At 38.8% G+C, this 22,872-nt stretch overlaps 1 protein-coding gene across 1 annotated transcript in view; it reads left to right on the top strand.

Moving 5' to 3' along the window:
- Fry (FRY microtubule binding protein) overlaps positions 1-22,654 on the top strand; it is a 243,883-nt gene extending 221,229 nt beyond the window's left edge. The window contains exons 59-61 of the mRNA XM_047553455.1: positions 5,486-5,596; positions 18,833-19,035; positions 19,636-22,654. Coding sequence (XP_047409411.1) covers positions 5,486-5,596; positions 18,833-19,035; positions 19,636-19,894 — 573 coding nt within the window. The 3' untranslated portion in view covers positions 19,895-22,654. The remainder of the gene's footprint in view (positions 1-5,485; positions 5,597-18,832; positions 19,036-19,635) is intronic.
- The last annotated feature ends 218 nt before the right edge of the window (positions 22,655-22,872 follow it).

The raw sequence follows: 22,872 nt of genomic DNA on the forward strand, positions 1-22,872 counted from the left end.
ACAAAAAGAAGGCTAAACCTCCCCAGGTGATGTAATATTATGGAACCACCAATATCTATGTCTTTCATTCACCTAAATGTCATTATGCAGCATATGACTTTTTTTAAAAAAAAAGGCAAACATGATTGGTAATGAGTTTTCTTTGGGTTTATGATACCAATTCTCCTAGGATAAAGCACAGCATCCACTACAAGGACATAAGACAGGGAGTGTAATATACATGTGTCTCACAAGATAAATTTCACTCACTTGTGGATGCTGCCTTACTAGTGTTTTCTTAGTCTGTACATAGCAAGAGGAGAGAAAGTCTTTTCAGAACTTAAAACCAGCACTTTTAATAATTAGGAACTTTGTTTTCCATAGACCTCCCCATCTCTTGTAGAATTTATTTTGGAGTAGCTACTACTAGATTGTTTCAGTTAATATAAACCTAAGTCAGGGAACAAAGTCTCTTGACAGCTCTGGCTTCCCCAGGCAATGGCTTTAGTCTTGGCCCTGTAACTAATTAACACAGCTCATGTCCTCAGTTTTGCAAAAGTGGCCCCAGGAAGCTGGAAATGTTTTCAACTTCATTTGTTAAATGGCATTTTTAGCTGACACATTCATAATGCAAAAAATATTTCTGAACACTATTTCTGAACATTTGATAATTTACATTTGACCCTACTACATTTCATCTTACTATATTCAAATCATCATTCCAACTGTTGGGATCTTTCTGGACACCAACCTCAATTCTGTTTCCTATTTCTACATAACTCATGAATACATCCTGTGTTGTTTTTTTAAATATTTTTTTAGTTGTCACTGGGCCTTTATTTTATTCATTTATTTATACGTGGTGCTAAGATTCGAACCCAGTACCTCGCACATGCTAGGCAAGTGCTCTACCACTAAGCCACAATCCCAGCCCCATCCTGTGTTCTTATACAAGTTGAACAGCAAGTTAAATGTTAAACAAGACTCTTCTCAAGCTCAGTTATAATCCATTAAACCTCATTCTTCAGATACTGTCAATCATTCCTCTTTCTATAAGCAATACTTTCCTGTAAAGGCTAAAGTTAGTTTACAGTTTTTTTGAAAATAGTAAATACCTAAAGGTGTCTTATCTTTCTAAGCTTTGAAAGATACTCATGACCGAAGTTCAAAAAAAATCTACTCCAGAAACATGATAGTTGTCAACATGCCAAACCCAAGTGTTATTAACAAGTTAGTGCATATTTTTCCTGCCTGTTTAGGAGATTAGATGCACCTGTGTTCACTGAATAGCAAAGCTACAGCATTAGGCAAGCTTGCCTCCTATCTGGACTCTAAATTTTATTCCATTTAGTTAAAACCATAATTTTCAGAGATTAAATATGATAAAAATAATAGCCAATGTAGCGCACTGTCAAAAAATTTCTTAGATTTTTACTGATTAGTTATAAGCATAGAACCCATCTGGGGACAGAATATGGAGGAAATAGATGTGGCTTTGCAATTTAGTAATCAGCAAGAATTGGATTATGGTGGGCTTTTGAAGTTGCCCATTTTCAGCTTGTGATCTGTTCTTTACGTCTTGGCTTCTTAGGTTTTTGGTTGGTTGGTTGGTTTGTTTTGTTTTTCTCATTTTGAGAAGATATACCTCCAAATCTGATTTTATAAATTAAGTCTTATCAGGAAAGCAGGAACAGAGCTTGAAGAAGATTCTTGTGACTACATAAAACAATGACATTCCCAGAATGTGCTCAAAAGGACCTTAGGTCACTGGAACAGATAAATTTATAAAGACTTCTACAAGGATTATTCTTAAAACCCAGACACAGGAAAGCATTAGCACAAAGCGTAAGATAGTTTGAATATCTTCCATGAAACAATCCCTCAAAACACATTTTCACTATGTTTTTGGAACTGTAAATTCAAATGAGGTTCCAGGCTGTGGCCTAGGAAAGGATTCTAAGATAGTAAGTATCAAAGAAGCTTGAACTAGCTTACCTAAAAAGAAGGATACTGAAAATGTGTTTGTCAAAGCTGGCCATCTCCCAAGAAATACACTATTATGTGCCCTGAGAGCCAAGTGGAAGAACTCATTGACAATGATATTCCTCAGCACCTCGCTGGAGTCAGAAAGTTCCTTCGCCTTTACTGAACAAAGAGAATTTTACTTTAACCCATTTGCTGGCCTCCTTGGATTACGAGCCTGTTTTGAAAAACAGTAAAAGGATGGCTTCTTTCTTCAAGACCATGTCATTTATTCAACACTGCTGCATTCCACACTGCTAAAAAGTAGATACTATGGTAGAAGTACTTGCTTGCTAACATGTATACCAAACATTTCAGTCATATTTGATGTTTTCCGAAAAGTCTTCATAGTGGAAATTGTGTGTATGTACGGATAAAAGACTGACCCTGTATGCCTGATAGGACACTGTACTTTAATACATAAGGTGTAGTTACAGAAACCTCTAGACATAAAGTTTTCTTGAAAATGGTAGGTAACACTTCAAGCCATGCAATCCACATCACAAGCTTCAAAGATGTTTACCTTTCAAAGCTTTGAGAGAGATCCATGGCCGTGTCCAAAAAATTGCTCAGTAAACCTCATAGCTATCAATATGCCAACCCCATGTCTTATTAGCAATAAGTGAAGGAAAAAGGGAAACTTGGATGACAGGGTGGGGGTTATCAGTGGTGTTCCTTCAGTTACATTTGTAAGACTAATAAATAATAATTTGATAATTTCATTTCTTATGCACTGTGCCTTATGTTTAAGTAATACATTAAAGTGATAATTCAGTTTTTTTTGAAAGAACCTTAAAATAAGTTTGTTGTCAAGGATTAGAAAAATGAATGCGATAGGTCCTTAAATATTTGAAAATGCAGAATGAGATATCTTGTCCCATAATTAGGAATGGTCAAATTGTCTTTTTTAAAATATTTTGTCAAGTTGTAGTTATCTCTTCCTAAATACCCAAACTTTCACTAAACCAATTCCATGATCATGATCTAGTGAAATCAGAAATTGGTAGCTATACTTGAAGATAACCCAGTAACAAGTTTACATTATTTTAAACTAACAATCACTTTTAGAAATTGTCTACTAGAGAAAAAATATTACAAAATATAAATTGTAGGAAATTTAAGTTGTCATATCTTAAACTTGTTTGAGAATATCCAATGTCTATTTCTTTGAAATAAAAGTATTTAGAAATCCTATAAAATACTCTTAATGTGGAAGGCAATCTGACAAAAGAAAATGCCACTTGAATTGTTAATTATACTATCTTAATTTTATGGTCATAATTTAGATGTGAAACTAGACATTCTAAAGACTCAACCTTAATTAATATAAAACAGTACTATAATTTGGGACTATAGTTCTTCAAAATTACTCACCTATCTCCACAGTTTTACTATGTTCACATATTATTCACATTTATACACTAAAACTTGCAAGCAGTAAAAAATTTTACTTCTGGTCTCCAAGACTGACTTGACAAAATCTAAACCAACTAATCAGAGAACCTAAAAGATTAAACATCCTGTTTCCCATTAAAGCTTGTTTTTAACTGGAGCGCTGTGCATGTCGAATGGGTACAACATTGGCAACCATTTATCAAGTTTGGGCCAGCAATGCTAATACTGCTGACGGTTCTGCTCTTAGAAGAGGGCCGTGCTTTCTGTTGCATGCATACACTGACCCTGTACTTTCTTTCCTTTCCTTTGTTTCCTGTGCCATGCTTGCTGTGTAGCAAATGGAATCTCTTGCAGTAAGTTAACTTTCTTTCATACTCTATGTCCATTTAGGCATGGACCCATAACAAACTTTATTTTTACTGTTACTATTATATCTCTTAGCATGTTTACCCTTTTTCATTTCATTTTATTTTATTTGGTAGACTGAGATATGGCAGTTTTTATCAGTAGCATTCTGGGCTGCTCTTGCCCCAAAGTAGAAACCTATGTTGCTATGAATTCTCATACTATCAGTGGATTATTTTCAATAATAACTATCTTATTTGGCACTCAAGAAAATCAAGAGTTTTCATAGCTAGGTTTCACCCTAAATTGTGACGGGAACATTGTTTTTAAACAATACTATTTTATTTATTTGCAAGTTCCTGGCAGTTATCTTTCATACTAGATTTTAAAAGATTTCCATAAAAGAAGTTTAAATGACCATAAAATAAAATGTTTTACTAAGCAACGGTTTAGGTTAACTAATGTGTGTAGCTACTTCTTTAAACTTAGGCTGGTGTCCAGTACTGAGCGATCAAATAAATCTAAGCAAAATTGTTTTTCCCGTAGAAGTAGGAAAGGGGTGGGAGGAGAAAGGAAACTTAATTCAGCAGTCTTAGCATGAATTACTAGTAACTTAAAAATCGGGATCAAAAGTCTGTTCATAATAACAGTAGAATATTCTTTCTAAAACCTAAATTCTTATAATTTCTCTCCCTAAACTGATTTGGGGGAAAATTTTTAAGACACCTCAAAACTCTCAATTCTGAGCTGAGTGGTTTATGATCTATTAGTAAAAGAAGGGCTCTATTTATCCTTCCTTAGCCCCATTTGAAAATTGAACAGTGAACCATTTAGTTTAAACCACATATTTTAAGCTATTTTCCCTGATGAATGCTAAGCCACAAAATCTTATCTAACGAAGGCTGTTCTTTTCCTTTTGCAGAATCCCATTCAGTCAAGGTGCTAACCCATTCTTGAAATAAAATAGTCAAAGTATAGGTGATACAGCTCAAAGAATATTATGATCACTGGTGTTGGGATTACTTTTTTTTTTTTCATCTAATACACATGAAACATTAGAGATATATATGGGGCGCAAGGACCATTTTGTATGATTGCTTTTTAATGTTCTCTGCACAGAAAGTTTTAAGGTATTTTCATAATTTCTTTCTTAAGCCTTCTGGTTCCTTTTATATCTCTTCAATTCAGCAAATATTGAGCAATGAGTAGAAGTCTCATAGTAAAACAGTACAGTGCTTGAGAAGACTGTGTAGCTTGTCTTTACAGATGTTAGGATAAGTCTGTACCCTAGATGGCAGTGGGAATTATTACACAGAGCAATCTCCCAAGAAGGAATTGAATTTATAGATTTAACACCTATAACTACTTAATGTTTTGCCTTTCAATTATACTTTTAATAAAAAGAAACTCTAAAAGCTATTTATACCTTATAATAATTAACAACCACTCAGTTATAATTCGTAGGTATTTAAAGTGGCAAAAGAAATGTCATGGTTCAGTCAGTCCTGTTATAGCTACTCCTACTCTCTAGTCATCTTCCATTATATAGAATGCAATACTCAATATTATACTATAAATTTCTCACTGATATTTATAGACTGGATTCTGTTTTCTGCTATTTGGTATAAACAGCTAGTTATATTTTGTTAATTTTTTAAAAATGCTCATCTCCACTGAGATTTCAGTAGTTAATACAATAATGATCCTTAACAACTATTTCTTCCCATGCACATTCTCTCTTTAGCAACTGGAGCTATGTCAGAGATTATATAAGCTACACTTCCAGCTGCTGTTGCTTTTTCAGTCCTACTGTAAGCTCATCGGCCAGGTGCACGAAGTGAGCTCCATGCCAGAGGTGAGTCCTCATGCTTCCCAACCCTTCATTTCACCATGAAAATCATCACTTTGTGTTTTATTCTCTGTCCCCGCTACCCTGTTTACACCTGTCCAAGTGATTTTATTTCCACAATTATTTTTGCTCAAACATAAGTTAGAAATAAATGACCTGTGTTAATTTCAGTTCTCATTTTTAAAAGGGTTTCTAAAGCTAGACCAGGACTAAGAAAAAAGAAGGCACCCCCAAATTTAGGGGCAAGTGTCGTCCTACCTGTTAAACCCTAAATGCCTCATTTGAATCCTCCTGATCCTGGCCCTGGGTCTGGGCATTCTTTGAAAAGATTCCTCATGTTGTGGTTTTTATTATTCACATTTAACCTTTCATCACTTGCCCTGACCTGGAGCTAATAAGGAAATATCTATAAGATATGACTAATTTTCTTCAATTTCCCTGTCTGCTTAGCATCAGGATGCTTTAATGTTTTTAAATGTAAAAAGCAAAATGATTTAAACTTTCTACTTACAAGTGAGCCAAAATAATCCTAGGAATGAAAGTGAAGTAATAGTGGTAGGTGCCAAGTGTCATGAAAACACACGATGAATGCCTAATTTGTCTAGATGCAAGAAAGATGGAAATTGGAAGCTTTCTGGAAGAAGTCACATTTGAGTGGGATCTTAAAAGATGAGGTAGAGTTAAGAGTTGAAATCCAGTAAGAACAAAAGCATGGGCATAAATATGATGGCAAGAGAGGGAAAGGAACTACAAGCAGTTTAATATCACTAGAATATAAAATGCTAGCAAAATTAAGCTATGAAATGAAGGAGGAGAAAGAGGTAAGGGTGAGTTTGTGGAAGATGTTGTGCCTGGAAGTATTTTAGTATGATCTTCATAACGTGGAGAGTATATTTGATGACAACTAGACTGAAGACATGGAGACCAGTTGCAGTCTGATTAAACAGTATAGACAGCAGAAGAGAGTTTGAACTAGGACATAAGTGCCAGGCATAATGGGGAGGAAAGAAATGAAAGAGATATTTAAGACCAAAAGAAAAAAAAGTCAATGAAACTGGTGTGGGTGGTGAGGGAGAAGACAGAGTTGAGGACAACACTCAAGTTCTATCTCAGCTGAGCCGCTGACCAATAGTGCCACAGCTGAAACAGAGATATAAACAGGACTGAAGCCATGGCACATCCAGGCAGTCAAGCCTCCTTTCTGCCCTCTTCACCATGACTGACATCTTACAAGTGCTTAGATTTGAAAGATCTAGACTCAAGGTCATCATCGTAAAATCATCTTACTGAAAACAGCAGGATGAGGATGGAGCCTTGTCTAACAAGAGAAGGAAGAACCACAACAGAGACAGAAGATGACAACCATTTTGCCATGTTTAACACTAAGTTTGGGAAAAAAGAAAAAAATCTATAATTTGAGTATATTTTCAAATGCCAGCTTCAAGAACACATCAGTCAGAACTCTTTAAGCATTCACAAACCTACCTTCCTCCATACTAAGTCCCCATGTAAAAGAAAACACTTGGTTACCTATAATTTGCATGTGGTCAAGATAAAGTTTAATCTTCTGACTCCTTCTAAGCAAGTATTAACAGGATTCTTGGAGTCCATCTTTGCTCAAGGAATAGAACACATGCAAATACATCATTTTCTATATTAATAAAGCAGTTGGAGTAAGATGGCCAACTAGAGGTGCCTAAGGCTTATTCTCCATCTCCCCAGCCCCAAGAATGACCAAAATAATTAACAACTACATTTCAATGACTCAAAAAGTGGTAGCAACTCTGTGGAGAAACTCAGGATGATCCCTGCAGCCCATTCCCCCAGATGAGATCAGCTCAGAACCAGAAAGGACTTCTCCCTATGGAGAAAAAGTAAGCAGGAAGTCCCTAGCAGCCTCATTACTGTAGCAGATACCCACAGTCTTTGCTGCTGGAAAGTTCTGCCATCCTCCCAGGCTCTGAGCCCAGTTTAGGGAACTGCCTGGAGTTTATCCAGCTGTAGTGCTCCAGAGAAGGTGCCCGCGCCTGCATACACATACACACTCTACTCCTTGAACCACGTTCATGATACCCTGTGCCATCTTGAAACCCAAGTCATTGCTAGAGGGTGTTCTGCTCTTCAGGCTAGTTGTCACTACATTTCTCCATCCCTGAAGCTCTGCCATCATAGCACCAGTCTGACATATGGTGGCACACTGTTCCCTAGCCAAGCTGCTACAGTTCCCTACCACCTGCAAACAAGCTGCCTAGGAGGAATTCCATCTCTCACATCCTAGTTACTATACCCTGTCCCAGGTTGCTTAGAACCTAGCCTCAATGGATCAGCCACAACCCCTGTATCCAAGCCCATAACACATTTTATCATCAGGGACCAGGTACCCCAAGCTATTAAGAGAACTCATGACAGAGCTTCCAGAATAGCTATGACCCCTCAGCACCTGAACCAGCCTGGTGCCTTGGCTCCAGAGCATTAGAACTTTGAACCAAAGAAGCAGCCACTACCCCAGGACCCAAGCCCACACAATGCCCTGCCCCTCTAAGAGCAGGCATTTTAGCCCAATGGAGAAGTTATGCACCAGCCTGTAAAGCAGCCACGTCCCCTCAGCACCTACACCAATCTTGTGCCTAAGCCCCAGGGAACAGGACCCTTAGCCAGGCAAGCAGCTGCAACTCGCCCCTGAGCCCAAGCTAAGAATGGTCATAAAGAATTGGAACTTCGACCTAAGAGAACAGTAACATCATTGGTGCTCAAGCCCATGTGATACCCAGCCACCCAAGAAACACAGCCTCAGCTGAGATGTGCCATATGACCCTCTACACTGAATAGGTCCAGCATCCACCTCCTTGAGTCTGAACCATCCCTTCAGAGTCTAAGCTGAGGCACTCAACTTCTCTGGGAAATGAATTGCACTGTCCTCTGCCCTCTGCCCCTGGAGCCCAAATCATTCTGTACCCCACCATTCTAGGATCCTTGTTGTCACTTCACCCAGCCTCAGAGAGCCTGAGTCCCTGCTGTATCCTGGCACTCCAAGGTCCAGAATTACCACTCTGTGGCACCCCTTTCCTAGTGTTTGAATTGCTTCTGTGTCCTGTTAGCTCCAGAACCTGAATTGTAGTTGTGTCCTGTTTCCAAGGTCCTGAGACTCTGGGATACTTATCTTCCCTAGAGTCATGGCAGTATGATGCCCTAACTCCTAGGATCAGAGTCACAGCTATATCCCTGCCCCCTAGATGTGAACCACTGGGGAGTACCTCAGAGTTATAGACTATGGCTTTGCAGGAGCTGCCATCAACCCATATCTATGAAAGTGAACTTATACCCGTGCCATGGGTACCACTGTAATTCAAGATACTGAAAACAAGACCCCAGTTTTACAGCCACTCCAAGCACTTGTACTCAAGCAAAGCACCAATGTGGCTGCTATGGCCTGTGTCAGCCCCAGTACTAAGAGGGATCTCTTCTGCTGAATACTCCACTGTGCAGAAAATTGAAATAGGAGGATCCCTGAAGCCCTTCTTACCAAGAACCCTAACACTCTACCTTGCCACCACCATTGGCAAAAACTTCTGCAGCCTAGGCCACTGAGATTCCCAGTCATCACTGACATCAATTACAGCTGAAGAAAACTATAGGAAAACCAAACTACTGTGCCTACACAGGACCACAGCCAGCACACACTCCCCAACCAACAACTAGGACCCATTTGCAGATGACCATCTTTCCCTATGAAAGTCATTCTATAAAATTGGAAGAGGTGACTGTTCCATATGCAGAAGTATCAACATAGATATAGGAAACATGAAAAAGCAAAGAAACCTGACACACCAAAGGAACAAAATAATTCTCCAATAACTAATTCCAAAGAAATGGATACTTATGAACTCCTTTTCAGGTATTAAAAATAATGATCTTGAGTGACCAGAGCAACGCGGAGGCGGAGGCAGCGGTGTGAACGCTCTCCGGACTTGTCTAGGTGTTCCGCGCCCACCGTGCTGGCTGAGGAGGGGGCCTCCCGCCGCAAGGCCGCCGGGACCTCGTGTCTCACTAAGTTGCTTAGGGCCTCAATATGTTGCTGGGATGCCTTTGAACCTGTGAAATGTCCTGCCTCAGCCTCCCAAGCCACTGGGATTACACACGTGCACCACCTTGCCCGACTAGCTCTGGTACTTCTAAGTTTAATATCTACATATTTGAGGTTTAAATGTAATGCTGGGTTTTTATATCTCCTTTTAAGCTATATTAATGCAGCAAGTCCTAAAGCCATAATGTGGCATGCTATCCTTTTGAGAGGTGAATAATATTGAATAAAAATGACTGACAGAAGTGGGAAGATGGTTCCAGGACAAGTGTGTATTGGAGTGGAATATGATTATGAATATGAAGCCAAGGACCGAAAGATTGTGATGAAACAAGGGGAGCGGTACATCTTGGTGAAAAAGACTAATGATGGCTGGTGGCAAGTTAAACTGGATGAGAATTCCAAAACCTTTTATGTGCCAGCCCACTATGTCACGGAGGTCACGCTCAAAGCTCTAATGCCACCTGTTAAAGCAGCTAGTTGGACTGCCAAATAATTCTTTGAAAATGATGCAGAGTCCACACCTTCAGAGATTGACAGAAAATGTGAACAAACTGCCTGAGCTTTCAAGGTTTGGAAAGCCATCATCATCTGTTCAAGGAACAGGCCTTATTTGTGATGCCAATCAGAATTTTGGACTCAATTTTAATCCAGGGCAGACTCTCAATCTAAGCCTGGACCTGACCTATAATAACGGAAAGTTTAACAGTGACTCACATTCTCCTAAAGTTTGTAGCCAGAACAGGACACGCTTATTTGGTCACTTTCCTGGTCTGGAGTTCTTGGACATTGAGAAAACTAGCTTTTCCCAGGAACAGTCTTGTGATTCAGCAGGAGAAGGCTGGGAAAGAATCAATCAAGATTCTGAATCTGGAGATGAGCTTCGCAGCAGCTCCACTGAACAGTGCTGGGGATCGAACCCAGGGACTTGAGTTTGCAATGCAAGAACTCTACCGACTGAGCTATCTCCCCAGCCCGATTACTTTTGTTTTGAAGAACATGGCTACATTTGAATAAAACTTTACCAAGACAGACACCCTACCTCGAGCCCACCCAGGCACAAAGGCTGCTTTCCCCGAGGCGCAAGCCTGTCATGAGAATGTCTGGAACACTCAGGACAACTGCCAATGAAGTTTGACATTTGAAAGAAAACTGGGCAGGTGTTGGCCCTGCCCAGGGCCTCGCACATGCACGCGTTGAGGAACCCTCCACAGCCCAGCCAATCAGATTGGTGTAAGGGGGCGCCTCTGGCGTCTGGAAGGAAGCCTGGCAACAACTGTCTCCTAGTGGCCAGCTGGCGAACTGTGGAGCTTTTGCCTTTGGGGCGCTGTGAGCAGACTCGATTGGCTGGCTCGGTTGGAAGTGTTGTAGATTGAAGGGGAGACTTTCGTTGAGTCGGGAGGAGGGGCGTCTCACCTCTGAGTCCCTCCCTGGCGCTTGCAGACTCAGGAGCAGGGGCCCTCGGGCTCCTCTCCCAGTGCCTGGGCTTTGGGCTATGGTGTCACAGAGGTCACTCCAGGAGGTACCAGTTGGGATATGTCCCTGGAAATAGTGTCCTGAACGCTGTGACTGTCGGTAACGTGTGGAAAGTGGAGCGAATGCTGTCGTGGAGATGGTGGAATCAATGAGAAGGATGAGAAGAACAGGGAGGTCAATTGGGTGGTACCCGCTGGCAGGGGGACATGTGGGAGAAGAGAGCAGCCTCCAGACTGTGCCCAGGAGGAGGCTGGAGAAGGCGGAGCTCTCACAAACCAGTTGTCCTTTTGTGCTCTTTGAACCACCCTAGCCCCTGAGACCTGAAAATCTTGGAGGGCTAATGAGTAGCCACACAAAAATTGGGTTCCTATCCACTATTGAGTTGCCTGAGAGAGCCGATTATTGATTATTTTAAATGCCTTTACCGAGTAAGATTAAGTAGACATGGCGACTCACTTTCCATGTTCTCATTTACAAAAATCTTTATGTTGTATACATGGTAGAAGGAGAAATATTTTCAATATTCCTTCAAATTTTTTGCTAAAATTTGTTTGATTAAAGCACTATTGCCATGCAAAAAAAATAATAATAATAATGATCTTAAGCAAACTCTATGAGATACAAGGCAATACAGACAAATAATTCATTGAAATCCAGAAAACAATTCATTATCTAAATGAGATATTCAGACAGATATCATTTTTTTAAAATAAAAAATCTTGGAGCTGAAGAACTCAACAAATGAAATAATGTAATTAAAAGCTTCAAATCAGACTAGAACAAGCAGAAGAATGTCTGCCATGAATACAAAGCTTTTGAAATAACCAAAGTGGGGTATGAAAAAAAGTGAAGAAAGTCTACAGGACTTGTGGGATACCATGAGGCAAACAAATAGCCACATGATGTGAGTTCCAGAGGGAGAAGAAATGGAGAAAGGCACAGAAAGTTTATTTAATGAAATAATTGTGGAAAGTTTCCCAAGTCTTGGGAAAGATATGGACATCCATATCCACGAACCTGAAAAGTTCCCAAAAGTCAATGTAGAAAGATCCTCACCAAGCCACATTATAATCAAAATATCAAAAGTTAGAGGGGGGGAAAAAAAAAACAGAAAAAATTGACATGACTTACAAGGAAGTCTCCATTAGGCTACAGGCGTTTCTCAGCAGATACCTGGCAGACTAGGAGAAAATAAGATTATACATTCCAAGTGTTAAATTTAAAAAACAAAACAAAACTTCCAAAAAGGTATATTTCAGAAATAAGGAGAGAAAATCTTTTCCAATCAAAATCTGAAGAAATCCATCGCTTCTAGATCAGCCTTAGAAGAAATACTTAATGGACTGCTTCAACCAGAAGTGAAAGAATGATAATTGTTATCATAAAATCAAAAAATATAAACTATTAGAAATTAATTCATAATATTCCATTATTCTAATGTCAGTGTGTAAATCTTTCAAATCCTTAACTTGAACATAAAAAGTCAAAATAGTCAAAAATAGCTACAATAAATTAAGGACCATACAATCTAAAAAGATGTAAATTGTGACAATAAAAAATACAAGGTAAGGACTGGGGAGATAGCTCAGTCGGTAGAGTGCTTGCCTTGCATGCACAAGGCCCTGGGTTCGATCCCCAGCACCACAAAAAAAAAAAAAAAAAAAAAAAAAAAATACAATGTAAAAGATAAAATCTAGAGCATCTGGGGTATTGGGGATGGGGGAGGGGGATTGTGGCGCTAGGGATTGAACCCAGGGCCTTGCACATGCTAGGCAATTACTGTACCACTGAGCTATATCCCCAACCCTTAGAACATTAGTATGTGAACAAAGTTACCAACTTAAAGGAGTCTATCATAAAATATTTAAGCACTATGGACATTGCAAAGCAAAAAATTATAGCGTATACACAAAGGAGAAAGGAAAGGCCTTGGCACTGATTTCTGAGTATCACACCAAAAGCAAAAATAAATAAATGGAACTGCATCAAACAAGCAAACAAAAAAAGCTTTTACACAGCCAGAGAAAGAGTCAACAAAAGGAAATGGCAACCTATGGACTGGGAAAAATATTTGCAGACCAAATATTTGATAAGGGGTTAATTACAAAAGTTAAAAAGAATTCTTCAACTCAGTAGCCTAAAAATAACTCAATTGAAAAATGGGTAAAGGACCTGAACAGACATTTCTCCAAAGACCACATTAAAAACAACCAACAAGTATAAGAAGTGCTTGACTTCACTGATCATCAGGGAAATGCAAATTAAAACTACTATGAAGCCAGGTGTGGTGGTGCATTCCTGTAATCCCAACAACACAGGAGGCTGAGGCAGGAGAATTGCAAGTTCAAGGTCACTGTAGGCAATTTAGCGAGACACCGTCTCAAAATAAAAAATTGAAAGGGCTGGGGATTTAGAGTACCCCTGGGTTAAATCCTGGGTAACATGGGGTGCGGTAGGTGGGGAGGGCACACCAAGATGTTGCCTCATTACCCATACCCATATTCAAAAAAAAGCATTCACAAAGGTGTGGAGAAAAGGGAATCCTCATACATTAGTGGTTGGTATGTTGATTGTACAGCCATTATAGAAAACAGCACAGAGGTTCCTAAAGAAATTGAAATTAGAACTACCACATGACTCAGCAATCCTTCATCACCTGATAAAGACATCTGCCCTCCCAGGTTCACTGAAGCACTACTCCCATAGCCAAAATAATGAAACAACCTTAATGTGCACTGACAGATGAACGGATAAAGAAAATGTGATAAACACACACACACACACACACACACACACACCGACATATTATTTAGCCTAAAAAATAAGATCCTGCCATTTGCTTGGCTGAATGTGGAGGACATTATGCTAAGTGAAACAAGCCAGACACAAAAGAACATTGCATTACCTTACATGCAGTTATATGTTTTTTTTTAAAAGGCTCAAAAACACAGAGAAGGAAACTGACAATCATGGACAGGTTGGGGAGAGAGGAAATAGGGACAAGTCAAGACCACAAAGAAGCAGATATGTAGGATGAACAGGTCTAGAGATCTAACATACAACATGAGCACTGTACTTAAAGTTGTACTATTCAAGGAATTTTTATTAAGAGGTTAGTTGTTTATCACACATTCTCTTGTGATAATGTCAGGGTGTATCCTGGTGTTGTATATAACTAAAATGAATTTTAAAAAAGAGCCAGTAAAATAGAATGAAAAAAAAATGTATTTTTGTGGGAGAACACTCACTCTGATATCCCAAATAAAATCTCTAGTATGAAAAAAAATAAAAGTAACTGATAGATGTTAATATGCATCACTATAGTAATCATTTTACTATCTATATGTATCTTACATTGTGATCCTTACATATACATAATGAAAGTTATTTTTTTAAATGCCATTGAGGGGCTGGGGCATATATATAGCTCAGTAGCAGAGTGCTTGCCTAGCATGCACAAGGTCCTGGGTTTTTGAGCCTCAGCACCACAACAAACATAACAAAAGCAATTGGGATTTCACTTTAGAGTAACAAATGATGTTTTACATACCATCTGAATATGAAGGTGTGCATACGTATATGCATTTGTAATTATTTTAAATCTAATGTACTTAAGGTGAATTTCTCCTTGGCTATTTTAAATACAAGCAAGTTTTAAATACAATATATAAACTTCAAACTTACCTAGGTTTAAAATTAGGGGGAAAACACTTTCACACTTAAAATTACACATAAAATCAAGATATTCTAGTGTCTTATTTTAAAAGATTGACTCAGTAAATTTTATACCTGTTTCTAGTCATTTGTGTTTCATAGGCATCTGTGTAAAGAAAAATAGTCCATCAGAGCTTTTGCTTTATAGTTGTAGAATAAGCAAACTGGGAATGAAGAGGAAAGTTGAAGGTGTTGGATAACTTTCCAAAGGAAATGTATATCATCAACTTGAATTACAAAGGAAAAAACCCTCACATTTCATGTCAATGTTTTTTCAGTGCTTGAGGTCAAATTATAAAACAATTTGTCTTCCACAGCATATTTTGAGGGCACTTAGAAGTGACATAGGTTCTCTTATGATTTAACTTTTTAACACTGGATAGTTTGGTTCCACTTTGTGTTTTGTTTTATGTGTTTTGAGATGGCATCTTGCTATGTCGTCCAGGAGGGCTTCAAATGAGCCTCCTGCCTCTGCCTCCTGAGTAACTGGGAAGACAGGTGCACCACTGTACCCATCTTGTTTCTGGTAATTTGGAGAGGAAAATATCCTTTACCTCTGTAGCACTAATACCAAAATTACTTTAAGATTATTCCTCCTCATCAAAATTATGTCTTAAGTCTTTTCCCATGGCATCAGAACAAGGTCCTGAGTACTTTTGTGCCAAACTACACTAAACATTTTATATGTTTTTCATTTAATCTATAAAACAATCCTGTAAGGTATAGGTAATGTCTTCAGTTTCATGGATGAGGAAACTGAGGCACATAATAGTTTATTTACTTGATCACCTCCCCATACTACCTGTTAGTTAGCTTTTGTTACTGTAACAAATGCCTGAAGCAGGCTATTTGACAAAAAAGAAAAGAGTTATTTAGCTCAATTTTGGAGGCCAGAAGTCCAAACAGCGTGGCATACGTTCTGGCAACATCAGATTATGGTGAGATCACCTTTGTACCTATGTGTGGTGTGTGTGTCTCTTCCTTTCCTTATAAAACCAGAAGGACTCAATCATGGAGACTCTATTCTAATAACCTAATCAATCTCTCCCCAAAGGCCCCATCTCTAGACACCTTCTATTAAGTTTCTACCTTCTTTATTAATAACAACTTTGGAGATTAAACTCCTGCATGAGTCCAGCAGGACAAACCATAGCATTCTATTCCTAGCCCTTATTCACTCCCGAAACTCATGTCCTTCTCACATACAACGTGGTCGTGCCATCCAAATAGTCCCAAAGTCTTAATTCATTCTAGCCTTAACTCAAAAGTCCAGTAGAGTTTGTGGCTCTACTGAGACCACAAACTTCTTGCTGAAATTTTGAGTCTGTAAAATCAAAATAAGTTACATACTTCCAAAACACAATGATGGGACTAGCACAGGGTAAACATTTCTATTCCAACAAAGAGGAACAGGCAGATAGAAAGGAGCGATCAGTTCAAAGCAAGACCAAACCTCAGCAGGGCAAACATTAAATCCTGAAGCCCCAAGTCTGACATCTTGTCCACACTGGGGTGGGAGTTGAGCCTCACTCCTATGGAACTTCCCAGCACTCAACCCTTGCTTTAGTTCCTACAGGTTGAAGTCTTATCTCTGCAGCTGTCCCAGGCTGGTGTTAAACTGGTAACTCTACACTTCTGTAGTCTCGGTGGCAGTTCTTCCCCTTTAGATTTATTAGGGACTGTCCTGGGGGAACTCTCTGCAGTAGCTCTGACCCTACTTTGCTGCTCATCATTGCCCTAGTGGAGGCCCTCTGTAGTGGCTCCATGGGTGAAACAAGACTGTCTGGGTTCACTGGTTGTTTAAGACATCCTTTGAAATCTAAGTGGAGGCCTCTGTGGCTCTGTAGGTATCTGTTCCCACAGCGGCTCTCTCAAGCTGTGAGATGATATTTACAGCTTTCCACAGCTTGCACAGCACACTGCTTACAGCTTTCCTTCGAGGATGTTTCATGTTGCTGGTACCTCTACCTTTCTGGGTTCTCTATTGTGGCTTCACTAGGCATCAGCATTCACTATAGGGGCTGTGACTCCAAGGCGAAATTCTGCCTAAAGTCCCAGGCTTTTCTATTAAGTAACTCCATAACTGTTGCATACTGCCCACCTGCAAAAAAAAAAAAAACAGCATCACATGGATGACAGCAAGGTCTCCTACCTGACTGAGCTGCATCTAGGCCCCTTTGAACCATGCTGCAGTCCCAGAGTGTTCTGCCAGCAAGCCCAAATCTCCAGCCAGCCCTGAAGCTCTTTGCTGAAACAATTCTGCCCTGAAAGATTTCTGAGATGCCGTGAAGGCATCTTTCCTAGTATCCTGAGGCAAAGCACTTGGCTTCTTTTATCTGGTCTAATCTCATTGGCAAATAGCTGCTCTGTGGAACCCCCTTGGTGGCACTCTTACATTCTTTTCTCCTCCTTTCCTGGTCAGCCCAAAAATTTTCCAAATATGTCCTCTCTGCTTTCCTTTCAATCTTAAGTTTTTCTTTAAAGCATTTCTTTGCTCTCTTACTAGTTAAAAATAGTCATGCAGCAGCCTGAAGGTTTTGCTGCTTTGAAATCTCTTCTGCCAGATAACTTAGTCCATCACTTTTTTTTTTTTTTTTGCAGTACTGGGGATCGAACTCAGGGCCTTGTGCTTGCGAGGCAAGCACTCTACCAGCTGAGCTATCTCCCCAGCCCAGTCCATCACTTTTAAGTTCAGCTTTCCACAAGGTCTCAAGGACAAGGAAGCCAAATTGTTTGCCACAATTTATCAGCAATGGTCTTTACTCCAGTTCCCAAGAGAATCCTTATTTCCATCTGAAACCTCATCAGCGTGAACTTACTGTACACATTTGTATTAGAATTCTGGTCTTCTGAGCCCTCACAGCATTCCAGGTTTGCTCTGACCTGCTCCTCCAAATTCTTCCAACCTCTTCCTGTTAACCAATTCCAAAGGCTCCTCCACATCTTCATGTATAGTAATAAGAGCCCACTCTTTATAAAGAGAATAGGTCTGTTCAGCTCACAGTTGGAGGCTGGAAGTCCAAACAGCATGGCACAGGTCTGGCTTCATCAGATCTTAATGAGAGCCCAAGTGTATCAGTGTGTCTGCATCTATCCCTTTCATCTCAATCTTTCCAATTATGAAGGCTCCGCCCTAATGACCTGATCTAATCCCTTCCCAAAAGCCCCACCTCTAGACATCATAGTCAGATTGCTTCTACCCCTTAAATCATTAATATAAAACTTTGGGGATTAAACTCCTGCATTAGTTCAGGGGGACAAATTATATCAAACCATATCATTATAGAGTCATTCCCCCCTTATCTTTGTTTTACTTTCCACAGTTTGTTGCCCATGGTCAATTGTGACCTGAAAATATTAAAAGGAAATTTCCAAAAATAATAATTTCTAAGTTTTAAATAATTTTTGGCCTGTTATTTAATTGTTCCATTTTTTATTATTTTTAATTTCTTACTAAGGGTAATTGATGAATCAAACTTTATCATAGATATTCATTTGTAAAAGAAAATATTTTAATTTTTAAAAATATATATAATAAAATGTATATTTTAAAAAATATATATATATATGGGGTTAAGTCATCTTTTGGGTGTCTTTCAGTATATTCCACTGCAGATAAAGGAGCTGTTGTCCTTCAGAGTTGGCATTTGAACCTAGTTCTTCCCTATTCTCAAACCTGTTCTCTTATGGATTCTACCTCTGCATTTATTCCCTTTCTAGTTAAATAGAAAATATTTGATATGAAGTCTATCTTAAAGCAATCATTTCAGTTGATATGTAAAGTTGTTCAGTGCTTGCACTGCCCAAATCCTTTACATATACCATGTAGAACAGTGTCATCTGTCCTTTTTACTTTACCAAAATATTAAGCTTGTGCTAAACCAGACACACATGATCAAATTTCTTTCATTCTGGAATGTAAAACCCAGCCTGCACCCAAATCCATGTTTGTTTGTTTTTATTTTTGACAGCTACTAAATATGTCCAGGGAACTGAGTGACCTGAAAAGAAATCTGAAGGAGGCCACTGCAGCCATTGCTGCAGATCCTCTTTACATAGAGGGGGCGTGGTCTGAGCCAACCTTCACGTCCACGGAAGCAGCCATCCAGTCCATGCTGGAGTGCCTGAAGAACAACGAACTTGGCAAAGCTTTACGGCAAATCAGGGAATGCAGGTCACTCTACTGTTTCTTTTAGAGATGGTTATAGGAAATAAATACCTAATGGGGACTTTGTCATGATTGGGGATAAATTCACCATACAAAGAATTTGTGTACTTTACCTGTCTTACTTTTTACTTGCAGTGCCAAAAATACTTGACTTTCAGACCTTATATATTGAGAATACTAGTGTTGATTCTGCTCATTTGTCATCCCTAAAATACACTTCAACATATACCTCTGTGTGATCTAAAACTATAATTTTAGTCTGAATGCACTTGAGTTTTTACATCCTACATTTTGAAATTGTCTTCACATTCATTGGAATGAGAATGCTCTAACAAATGAGATAAATGTTATAAGAGTATCAGATTCTATTCTGATATTTTATATTTTGGTATTTTTATCAAAAACAATATCCAATATTCTAAAACTCATAGTGATTTTGCACAACTGATGGAGTTGTATACAGTGTAGATGGGTGACTTATATGGTATGAGAACATCTCAATAAAGCTTTTAAGTAACACTCTTATACTAATGAAGACTCACAACTTCCCAACTTTATAACCAACCAATAATGCCTCTAATCTATGCTGTTCTTTCTTGACTGCAGAAGTCTGTGGCCCAACGACATCTTTGGAAGCAGTTCTGACGATGAAGTCCAGACACTACTGAATATCTATTTCCGTCACCAGACTCTGGGACAGACAGGTACTTATGCACTGGTGGGATCTAACCAGAGCCTGACAGAAATCTGCACCAAACTGATGGAGCTGAACATGGAGATCCGGGACATGATTCGCAGGGCCCAGAATTACCGAGTCCTCACTGCTTTTCTCCCAGACTCCAGTGTTTCCGGCACTAGTCTCTGACAGGAGCCTCCCGTCCCCCATGGTTTCCAAGCTGGCGGTGCTGCCATGCTGGGGCGACGTCATTCAGTGTCTTCACAGCCTTCACAAGGCTTGGACAGACTGTTCTCCCTCTTGTTACATGTAGGACTTTTTCTAAAGAGGATGGCAGAACTGCCAATATGTAGCAATACCATAAGAACCAAGGGAGCATAGGACATCTTGAAACAGACTCCACCCGTCATGCTGTGTGGCACAAATGTGTTATCCTTTCACTGAGCAAATGCAACTCACTACTGAAGCAGTGACTTCCATTGCATACCAAAGCCGACAACACTGAACAATACCTTTCTAGAAGCAGTTTTAGATTGGCAAAAGTGCAATGTTTTCTTCATTTAAAAAGATTTATATTCTGAAACTTGTACATTCGTTTTCTTTTTCCTTTGATTCCCCCCCCCCCCTTTTTTTGGTGGGCTGAGAAAGGGGCAGGCAGAATGAAGCTGGCCACTGAAAAATTGTAAGATGGTCAAAAGCTGACAGCCTGTATATTTGAAAAGGGAATTGTAAATGGACTACAATTTAATGTACACTGTTATTTGAATACAATTACTGTATTTACAAGGAGCTGCTATGAAGTACCTTTTTTTGTTGCTAGGCTACTGTTTCTGAAGGCCCTGGATCTTTTTGCACCAGAAATGATCCAGATAGACTCTTTTTAAGGATCTTGGCTGCTTTTTACTAGAAGGTCGCTTTTATGAGCATATTTATACTACAGAAGGATGAGTGTTAATTTTAATTAACTTTGCCATTTTGTAGAGAAAAATTATTTACATTATAAATTCCAAGTCTCACTTGTCACGCATGCATATTTTAATATCCATTTGGATAGGTGGAAGTAGAATCATAAAAGTAAAATATAAGTTGTCATTTTGTTTCTTCAGAATGTCATATTTTATTTGTAATATATATGTAATGGGCCATTCTTAAGTTTTCTCCTTAAACTTAATGCTGTCAAGTGTTAAATGTGTGCATGTGACTCTGTTGCACATCAAAACATATTCAAAGTTTATCTATGTAACTTATTCACTCTGTAAATACATTTAAAGTTTTTGTGATGTAATCTTGATTGATATTCTGTTCAGAAATTTCTTTAGACTAAAAAGAAAAGAAGACAAAATACATGTTGATCTTGGATTTCATTTCTGGTTAATGAAACTATTTGCTTTTGATATACATTAATAGTTTTACATGTGGGCTGCTACAGTGACAACTTCAAGGGACACCATTTACATGTAGTATATGAAAAGCATCCATTGGGGCTGTACAGCACAGACCCTTAAAGTCTCTGGAAATGGGCACCAAAAAGAGACTTCAACCAATTCTCTGTGATCAGAGAAAAAAATCAGAAAAGAAAGCAAGCATCTAATTGTCCATAACCCATCATTAAGTTGACATTCTTAAAATTATGAAACAAACTTTATAATGAGTAGTAAATACTAGAACTTTTTGTACTATCACTGACACCTGTCTATTCTCCCCCCACAGAAAAAATAAGGACAGACACAGAGCAATCTAATGTATACTGTCTTTCTACTTGCAAACTAACAATTTGCTTTACTGACATATGACTACTGAATCATTACTAGTAATTTTGTAGAAGTATCCTGCAGGAGGGAGTCTGACCCAAGTTTTTGTTGTTATTGTTATCAATGATAAAATTAATATATTTTAAGAACTTTCTGGATGGCTGTAAACATTCTTTTGATAAGTTATTTTTTCAATTGAAAGATGATTTGCTGTGATTTGTAGAAAACAACGGAATCATGATCACTCTGAAAATACCTCATAAAATACAGGTTTCTGTGGGTCACCACAATAGCCACCTATTAGTTTTGTTGGAAGCCACAGTACAAAGGACTGACTGGTAATGACAGTTTGCCACCATGTCCTCTTATCCAGCAAAGAACCACCACAATGGTTTACTCTTTTAAAAAGGATGTCAACAGTACATTGTAATCTGACGTATTAGACTGCAGCCATCGAAAAGAGTGGAGCTTGTCTTTTTTATTTAAAAAAAAGAAATCTATTGATGTGAATTGGATTTTTCTGCTTTTTCTCTATTTATTCATTGCCTCTCCCTTGAATGGAGGTGGGAAGAATTGTGTAGGAAAGGAACCCCATCCCAGTTGAACCCAGCAATAGCTTTAGATCAACCAATCATATCATGCTCTGCCTCACTTACTGAAGCCTTCCCCAAGGCTATAGAGAGATTGAGGTGCCAAAGGAGAGGGTAGATACCTAACAGATGCTTCAGTAATAAAATGCCTCCTCATTGCTCAGTGATTTCTAGAGCCAAATAATGACACATTTTATCCACTGGCATAATAAAGCAATCAAAATAGGCCTTCTGTAACTTAGATATAACTTGATTAAAATTATACTCTCCAAATATGGTGTTTTCAAAAAAGCACCATATATTTTAGAGGCATGTGTGTCTTCCACCCACAGGTGAGAATGTTAAGAAAATGTATTGGAGCAGCTGTAAAATAAAGATGCTTTTAACTGTTAGCATTTGTACATGTGCGCAGACAGAGGTTTTAAGGCATCTGGTTCCAAGTATTAACAAACATTGACCTTTTCAGTGGATTCTAGAAAGAAGGTACTGCTGTTTACATCAATAGCTTACACCTGCTTCCAGATCACTGCCTAAATACAAAATTAGTGTCCCCTGATGAATTTTATGGTATGTTAATGTATCTCAATAAAGCTGGTTTTTAAAGTTTTTAATGCATTTACTTTGGATCAATTAATATTGAGTACATATCAGATATTTATGGCATGCCCACTCTAGGATAGACACTGGTAGGACAGACTGCAGGTAAGGTCCCTTAATAGATATGGTCCTAAACAGATATGGTCCTTTTCCAAGGGCGTTCACACTCTTTATTGAGGGAAGCTATGCTTGGCTATGTCAGGTGGTGATAAGTACCATGAAAAACAAT

This window comes from Sciurus carolinensis, chromosome 5 (assembly GCF_902686445.1).
Source record: "Sciurus carolinensis chromosome 5, mSciCar1.2, whole genome shotgun sequence".
Lineage (NCBI taxonomy): Eukaryota > Metazoa > Chordata > Mammalia > Rodentia > Sciuridae > Sciurus > Sciurus carolinensis.